This window comes from Silene latifolia, chromosome 2, assembly GCF_048544455.1.
Source record: "Silene latifolia isolate original U9 population chromosome 2, ASM4854445v1, whole genome shotgun sequence".
Lineage (NCBI taxonomy): Eukaryota > Viridiplantae > Streptophyta > Magnoliopsida > Caryophyllales > Caryophyllaceae > Silene > Silene latifolia.
In genome coordinates this window covers 127,401,499-127,410,405 of record NC_133527.1, presented here as the reverse complement: position 1 = coordinate 127,410,405, position 8,907 = coordinate 127,401,499, and the positions used below count along the sequence as shown (strand labels likewise).

Below are 8,907 nucleotides of genomic sequence, written 5' to 3'. Positions count from 1 at the left end.
GCGAGCGTAAAAAGGTACGCGATCTTTTGATGGGTTTGGATGAACGCTTTGATAGTGTTCGATCTCAACTTCTTGGTATTAATCCTCTTCCTACACTCGATTTTACTTATAATCGGCTCCTTCAAGAGGAGAGTATTCGATCTATGTCCATTAATCACACTGAAAACAAACCAGAATCGATGGCTTTTGCTGCTCGTTTACATCATGGCTCTCGTGGTTCAGGGGGCGGGCGTGATTATCGTCATGACCAGACCTCGACCAATACACACAATACTCGACCTGACTCCCGAAATTCTCGACCAAACAGTGACGACCCTCGACCCTACTGCATTGCGTGTAGACGCAATGGCCATCTTTGGAAAGTATGCTTTCGAGTTACGGGAAACTTTCCCGAATGGTGGGGTGATCGCCCTCGCGATCGAATAATAATTAATGAGAAAGACTTAAGTCGTACTGTCATTCCCGACGTCCAAGGGAGAGCTAAGTACGAGCAATTAAAAAATGCTACTGCCGGAACTGGACAACCTCGGGCACATATGGTCTCGGATAGAACCACAGATGTTGGTTCATGCTCATTGTCTCAGTTTGATAAAGTGGACCTTAATAGCTTGAACCCAACCGAATTGGACGAAATAACCCAGCTATGGCAGGCGCATAAGTCGAACTCTACTATGGAACGCCTCAACGGTAATATCCCTTCTTGTCTTTGGATTATTGATACCGGTGCAACCCACCACATGTCGGGATGCCGGTCTTTTTTTACCAATTTTCGCACTATTACGCCTATTTCGGTTGGATTACCGAATGGCGATTTGACTACCGTCACACATGTTGGTGACATTCCCCTATCCCCACGTATAATTTTACAAAATGTCTATTATGCTAAGAATTTAAATTGCAACCTGATCTCAGTCTCAAGTCTTCTTCTCGATACTTCACTTACCATCCAATTTTCTCTTCAATTTTGTATTCTTCAGGACCGTTCCTCGAGGATGGCGATTGGTGTGGGTGAGCAAGTCGATGGCCTCTACTACTTGACGGGAGTCCAGCCTAAAGTTCCTACTATTCACGCCATAGGAGCCCCGAATAAACATGAGATATGGCATCGGAGGTTGGGTCACCCCTCTTCATTCGTTTTACAATATTTACCGTTTTTTAATAAGTGTGCTAAAACTATTTCTTCTAGCACGAATTGTGAGATTTGTCTAAAGGCTAAACAAACTCGGGCCTCTTTTCCTTTAAGTTCAAATACCGCAAACGATATTTTCGATTTGATTCATTGTGATTTATGGGGACCATACACCGCTACCTCATCATGTGGATCCCAGTATTTTTTAACTGTGGTGGACGATTTTTCACGGTCTACTTGGGTTTACTTACTTCGTCGCAAAAATGACACTCGCACGACCTTATTACATTTTTTTAATATGGTAGAACGACACTTTAATAAGAAAATTAAAACTTTACGAAGCGATAATGGCACGGAATTTACTCACTTAATTGACTTCTTTTTCGAAAACGGCATTCATTTTCAAACCTCCCAAGTCGACACTCCACAACAAAATGGGAGGGTCGAACGAAAACACCGTCACATTTTAAATGTGGCACGTGCTCTTTTATTTCAAGCTGGTTTACCAATCTCGTTTTGGGGGGAGTCCATTCTCACTGCTGTCTATCTCATCAATAGAACACCGACCCGTTTGCATAATGGAAAAACACCTTACGAACTACTCTTTCGAAAACCACCCTCTTTGGACCATCTTCGCACGTTTGGTTGTCTCTGTTATGCACGCAACATTAACCGACCCCGTGATAAGTTTGCACCCCGAAGCAAAAAATGTATCTTTATCGGATATCCGTTTGGAAAAAAAGGGTGGCGAGTTTTTGACTTAGAGACCCATACCTATTTTTCTTCTCGCGATGTCATATTCATCGAGCAAGACTTCCCCTATCACGACATCCAAACACCTAAAACACCTACCACCGAATCAAGCTTCCTTGACGAACCTCTTATCTCCATCCAATCCATCCCAAATACGAACATCGACCCAAATCCCTCTACATCCACCTCCAACCCAACCACCACAACCGAACCTACCTCATCGACCCCCGACTCACCTATCGATACCACCTCCCAACCTACACCACCCAATTCGACCACCACCACCACTCAATCCGATTCTAACCCCCCACCATCTCAACCTGACCTATCAAACATGGGTAAAGGCCAAAGAACAAAATTCCCGAACTCCCGTCTCAAAGGATTCGTTCAACCACCACGAGGCCCTTCGACACACTTGCTCACCTCCACCACCTCATCCTCAGGTACGAAGTATCCAATCTCGCACTATCTTACTTACGATAAGTTTTCACCTAACCACAAATGTTTTCTAGCGGCCGTGACCAGCAATCACGAGCCTAGCACATTTCATGAAGCAATGCAGGTACCACAATGGAAAGCAGCCATGCAAAACGAAATTGATGCTCTCGAACGCAATCATACATGGTCGCTCACGGATCTTCCTCCAAATAAAAAGGCCATTGGATCAAAATGGGTTTACAAAATCAAATACCATGCCGACGGTACCATTGAACGATACAAAGCTCGCCTCGTAGTCATGGGAAATCGTCAAGTCGAAGGAGTCGACTATAACGAAACATTCGCTCCTACCGTTAAAATGGTGACAGTTCGAACCCTCCTTGCTCTTGCCGCCGCTAAAAATTGGGACCTTCACCAAATGGATGTCCATAATGCCTTCCTTCATGGTGAGCTTAGTGAGGAAGTTTACATGAAACCACCTCCCGGGTTCTATCCAAACACAAAAGGCAAAGTTTGTCGCCTCCGAAAGTCTCTCTATGGACTCCGCCAAGCTCCACGATGCTGGTATGCCAAACTTGCTTCCGCTCTTAAATCCTACGGCTTTATACAATGTCCCTATGACCACTCTCTTTTCTCCCTCGCAAAACCTGGCATCGAACTTCACATCCTAGTATATGTCGACGACCTTGTCTTATGCGGAAACAACACTAGTGAAATCACGCAATTCAAAACTTATCTAAACAATTGCTTCCACATGAAAGACCTCGGGCCACTTAAATATTTCTTGGGATTGGAGATTGCTCGAAACAAAACTGGACTCTTTATTTCACAAAGAAAATACACTCTCGATATCCTCAAAGAAACTGGGCTTCTCGGTGCAAAACCCGCAAAAATACCCATGGAACCAAATCACCAATTAAGCCTCTCAAAATCGGCCTTGGTAAAAGATCCCCAACCTTATAGGCGTCTCGTCGGGAAGTTAGTCTATCTCTCTATAACACGCCCCGAACTTATTTACTCGGTCCACATACTTGCGCAATTTATGCATGCCCCTCGTCTTGATCACTGGCATGCAGCCCTACAAGTTGTTCGATACCTAAAAGGTCAACCGGGTCAAGGTCTACTATATAAGTCCGACAATAATATGACTATTCATGCTTATTGCGACGCCGACTACGCAAGTTGTCCTATGACTCGACGCTCCTTATCGGCCTACATTATCTTCCTTGGTAGTGCTCCCATTTCTTGGAAAACCAAAAAGCAAACCACGGTATCCAAATCTTCAGCAGAAGCTGAGTACCGTGCCATGGCATACTCGATTTGTGAATTGAAATGGCTTAAAGGGCTTCTCTCATTTCTCTCTATCAAACACGATAAGCCTATTGATCTACATTGTGATAGTCAGTCAGCCCTCCATATTGCTCGAAACCCGGTCTTTCACGAACGAACTAAGCATATTGAAGTTGACTGTCACTTCATACGGGATGAGATACTCAATGGTACCATACGTCCAAGCTATATTCATACCAAGGTTCAATTGGCAGATATTTTTACCAAAGCTCTTGGCCGACTATCCTTTGACAGTTTACTAACCAAGTTGGGCGTTTCGAGTCTCCACGCGCCAACTTGAGGGGGGGTATTATGCGGCAATCATGAAAACCAAAGTTGTAAACTTGAGAAACAAACCTTCTTCACAATCAATAACAACACTTCTCATGTTAAGAAAATCGTTGAATTACACGGGAAGTCGATTGTTGCGTCTGTTATGGGTTGGTTTATATTACGAGACCGCAAAAATTTGACCATGTTTACACTATGGAACCCAATCACTCGTAATTCAATACTACTCCCTGAATTACTTGGCTTACCTGAGGAAACAGAACCTGATACTTACATTTTCAATTCACCGCCGTATTATGAAGATGGCTTTGATACCGCTACTGAGGAGTGTGTTCTTTTACTGTTCTGTAAAGGATTAGTCTTTATGTGCAGGCCTACGAGTGACGGTTGTAAATGGGTTAAACAACGTCTCGAACATGATGGCGAGAGTGTGAGGATTGTGAAAGCTGCTATTCTTAATGGGGATATATATGCGTATGCTGATTTGTTTAATGATAATGAAGACGATGATCATGGAAGTTTTCATACCGTCTTTGCTCGTTTAACAGTTGGATTGAATTCTGTTGTATTGGAAGCATTGACTGTAGAATGTCCGAGTTCAAAGATCGTTTATAAGATGTTTCATAGAAGACCTCATTATTTGGTTGAAGTTTGCGGTGTGTTGTATGGCGTAACCATAATACCGCGTCAGTTACTCAATATTGATGGTTATGATATTTTGAGGCTGTGTGTTTGGAAATTGGATTTTTCGAAAATGGAGTGGATTCAAGTCGACACGTTAGGAGATTGTTCGCTTTTATTAGGTGATAATTGCTGTAGTTGGTGTTATGCTGATGCCTCTGGTGGTCGAATTGAAGGGAATTGTGTTTATATGGTAAATCGGACGAGTGATACCATACATCAGTACCGGTTGCAAGATAGTAGTTACATGTTCTTGTCGTCTCATACCAATTTCCAGAATGTTTCTGATGGTCCTATTTGGTTCATGCCTTACAATCCTGCAAGGTTAGCTCCAATGCAAACTCTGTATTATTACAGTATTATTATTATTATTATTATTATTATTATTATTATTATTATTATTATTATTATTGTTGTTGTTGTTGTTGTTGCAAATTTTCGTATAAGATGGTTTTACTTGCTTATTTATATGTGTAAGAGCCAAGGAATGTAAATTTTGGAACCAAAACTCTGATTATAACATCTTCATCCTATAATTAAGATTGATAGTAACTCTAAAGTCGATCAAAGAACTAAGCTTTACGCGTTATTTGAGGTTGGGCAGTTTATAGGAGTCGAAATTAGCCTTAATGATGTCATTACGAGTTAAACTAGCTGACAAACCAACTTTCATAGCATTATGAATTGAAAACCTTTTATCTTAATTCAATTTGACAGATCACCATCTTTTAAGAAAGTTACTGTGGAAAAGATTGAGGATACTGGTGTTGAAAACAGTAAGCAATTTAAGCAAGTTATTGTGGTTGTTGCTTAATTTTCTTGATGCAGAAAGAGTCGCTAAGGCAGTTTATAGGATTCAAAATTAGCCTAAATGATGTCATTACGAGTTAAACTAGCTGATAAACGAACATTGATAGCATAATGAATTGAAAACCTTTATCTTAATTCAATTTGACCGATTACCGTCTTTTAAGAAAGTTATTGTGGAAAAGATTGAGGATACTGGTGTTGAAAACAGTATGCAAGTTAAGCAAGTTATTGTGGTTGTTGCAAATTTTCGTATAAGATGGGTTGCTTCTTTTATATACACGGTAAGTGCCAAGGAATGTAAAATTTCGAACCAAAAGTCTGATTATAACATGTTCATCCTATAATTAAGATTGATAGCAGCTCTAAACTTGATCAAAGAACTAATCTTTACGCGTTATTTGAGGTGTTGCTTAATTTTTTCGGTGCACAAAGAGTTGTTAAGGCGGTTTATAGGATTCAAAATTAGCCTAAAGGATGTCATTACGAGTTAAACTAGCTGACAAACGAACTTTCATAGCATAATGAATTGAAAACCTTTATCTTAATTCAATTTGACAGATTACCATCTAGTAAGAAAGCTATTGTGGAAAAGATTGAGGATACTGGTGTTGAAAACAGTGAGCAAGTTAAGGAGTTGAAGGTGATGACGACAGAGATCTCAAAATCATTTCTCTTGCAACTTCCATCTGAAGTAATGATATCAATATCCAATTCTTTGCATTGGTTTGATTGCCTAAGTCTTCGTGCTACATGCAAAAAATTGAGGTCTGTTATTCCTAAACCCGCATGGAAATCTAACAGTCCACTGCCTTTATTTATGTTCCTTAAGAATAATGAAGGTATATGTGAGTTATGGGATCCGTCTTACTTAAATGATGGTTCAATTACCAAGAAACTACCTTATTCAATCTCGATCGTATCTACAATAGAGTTTTCAAAAGATGGGTGGCTGATTATGCACTCCCACGAGGGGTGTTACTTACAGTTTATTAATCTATTTACGGGTGAGAGTGGTGAATACCCGACTGAATCCCTAGCTCCCGGTCATTCAAGTTTTCTGTTTTCAACATGTCCTACTTCTCCGGACTGTTTGACGGTTGGAATATCAGGTATGACTTATGCAACAATCAGCATTCTTCAAGCTAGAGATGTCAAATGGTTTACAGTAGTTTTTGAGATTGAGGAGAGTCTTGAGTTTCAGAGTAATTATAATTCGAGCCCCAAATATCATGATGGATCCTTCTATTTTCTAGACGAGAATGGTAATCTCGGAATTCTGAAAATGGAGGATGGAGGATGTAGTTGGAATGTTTATAAGAGTCCACTACTAGAAGACGATGATGCAGAACTGAATGAATGCTATGTAGCCGAGCTTAACGGACAATTGATCTACGTTTTTATTCAAGACGTTGGATCACAGCTTGAAATGTACACATTTGATGTGAACGAGGAGCTTTGGGCTGAACTGAAATCCTTGGGGGATTTCAGTCTATTTGTGAGTTCAGCATCATCAGTTTCTGTAGCAATGAAAGATAGCAGCATGAGAAACCGGATTTATCTGCCGAAACGTGTTGGTAATGAAATGGTCTTTTATTCACTTGACACTGGCAAGTATCATACTTCAAGGAGCAAGGAGTCTTATGAGAATTTCCATGGCATGATCTCACAATCGTTTTCTTGTTGGGTATAGTTTTTGTTATAGTACTTGAGTTGTTTTACAAACTATGGTCACTATGGAAGTTTTATTGTCTTGTAATCTGAATTTGCTTTTTCAAGCTTTGTTTGTTTGGTGCCAGCATACTCTGGTTTCTTAATATTGTTTTTAGTTCTCGGTTTTGGTTGTAAGACAATGCATCAGGGGTTGCTGAATTGCAAACTATTGCATGAGGCGGTCTCTCACCATGGTCATTATGGAGGCTTCTGTTTGTTAAGAGGCTTATTGTCTTGTAATCCGAATTTGCTTTTTTTGGTGCCAGCATTCTCTGATTTTTGTTTCTGAATTTTCTTTTTAGTTCTCAGTTTTGATTGTATGACAACGCATCATGGACGAATTACAGACTATTGTATGAGATGGTCTTTCACCAAGTTGTGTCAACAAATAGTTACGAAATAAGAAGAAAAGGGAGACAAAAATGTTATTAAGAATTTTTGATTTTTTACAAGAGGGAACTGTCAGTCACATTAACAATTTTTCAAGTTATCTATAGACTAAGAATACAAAAAGAATGTGTGTAATCTATTATTGTCATCAACTTGCTAAATTCGTACAATCTTTTATCCTCATAGCATCATGTTTAGATCAGAGAGGTCATCCATTGGTATTTGTAAACCACCAATGCCATCATCACCTTGGAAATCCTCAACCTCCTAATGGAAAGGTTGACGGCTGGTCTGATCCTCGTTTTCCCACTGTCCAAGGAATTGTACGTAGAGGGCTGAAAATTGATGCCTTGATTCAGTTCATCCTCGAGCAGGTGCGGTGCTCACAAGATGAAACTCCTAATCTTACTTTTGTTTGCTTTTCTACAATATTTGTATTGGCATTAACGTATAAATTGAGTATAAGGTTAAAATTAATTACTGGTTATCTTTGCTGTAGGGAGCTTCCAAAAATCTCAATCTCATGGAGTGGGACAAGCTCTGGACTATAAACAAAAAGATCATTAGTCCTGTGTGTGCCCGACATACTGCTGTGGTCGAGGAGCATCGTGTTCGAATCACGCTGACAGATGGTCCTGAGGTGCCATATACTCGTATCATAGCCAGTCATAAAAAATAAGAGGGTGCCAGGGAAAAGTCCATAATGTACAGTAAGAACATATGGATTGAGTACGCTGATGCAACAGCCATTTCTGCCAATGAAGAAGTAACTGCTAAGCCTTCAAGGATCTGTCAAGACTGCCAAGTTGAAACTAACCTGGCTGCCTGACATAGATGAACTAGTTAAGCTTCAACTCATGGAGTTCGATTATTTAATCTCAAAGAAGATGGTAGGTTTGTCTCTGATTATATTAATATGAGTGTTTTTCAAGTTAAATGGCTGTCTGAGACAAAGGCTTTTGGTTGTTTCGCACTTCTTGTACGTTAAATTAGCTTTTCTTACCATCTTCCTCCTCTAAATTGAGTCAGGTGGAAGAGGATGAAGATTTCGTTGATGTGCTGAATCTTGTTACTAAGAAGGAGACTTTAGCGATTGGAGATTCAAATATGAGGAACCTGAAACATTGAGAAATTATTCAGTTGGAGCGGAAAGGGTACTTCAGATGTGATGTGCCTTTCCTTAAACCTTCAAAGCCAATCATTCTATTTGCCATACCAGATGGAAGGCAACAAAAAGTGTTAAGGTAATAGCTGATATACTTGCGCTTCTGTTTCCATGGTTGGTTACGGCTATGACTTGGACTCCTACTGTATTTTTTGTGGATAGAGTTTCAATTAGAAATTAGCCTTTCTTTGGTTCAACATAAAATGTTTTC

At 40.1% G+C, this 8,907-nt stretch overlaps 1 protein-coding gene across 1 annotated transcript; it reads left to right on the top strand.

Moving 5' to 3' along the window:
• Positions 1–3,965: 3,965 nt before the first annotated feature.
• LOC141642962 (uncharacterized) lies at positions 3,966–7,398 on the top strand. The gene is made up of 2 exons (XM_074451960.1): positions 3,966–4,945; positions 5,990–7,398. Exons 1-2 carry the CDS (start codon positions 4,086–4,088, stop codon positions 7,119–7,121), a joined length of 1,992 nt encoding a protein of 663 aa, XP_074308061.1. The 5' UTR covers positions 3,966–4,085; the 3' UTR covers positions 7,122–7,398.
• Positions 7,399–8,907: the final 1,509 nt, after the last annotated feature.

What these genes read in the sequence shown, in the direction of transcription:
- LOC141642962 (XM_074451960.1), top strand. Translation starts at nt 4,086, where the DNA reads ATGGGTTGGTTTATATTACGAGACCGCAAAAATTTGACCATGTTTACA. An exon ending in ATGCCTTACAATCCTGCAAG is followed by an intron (nt 4,946 to 5,989) that starts GTTAGCTCCAAT and finishes TCAATTTGACAG; the next exon opens with ATTACCATCTAGTAAGAAAG.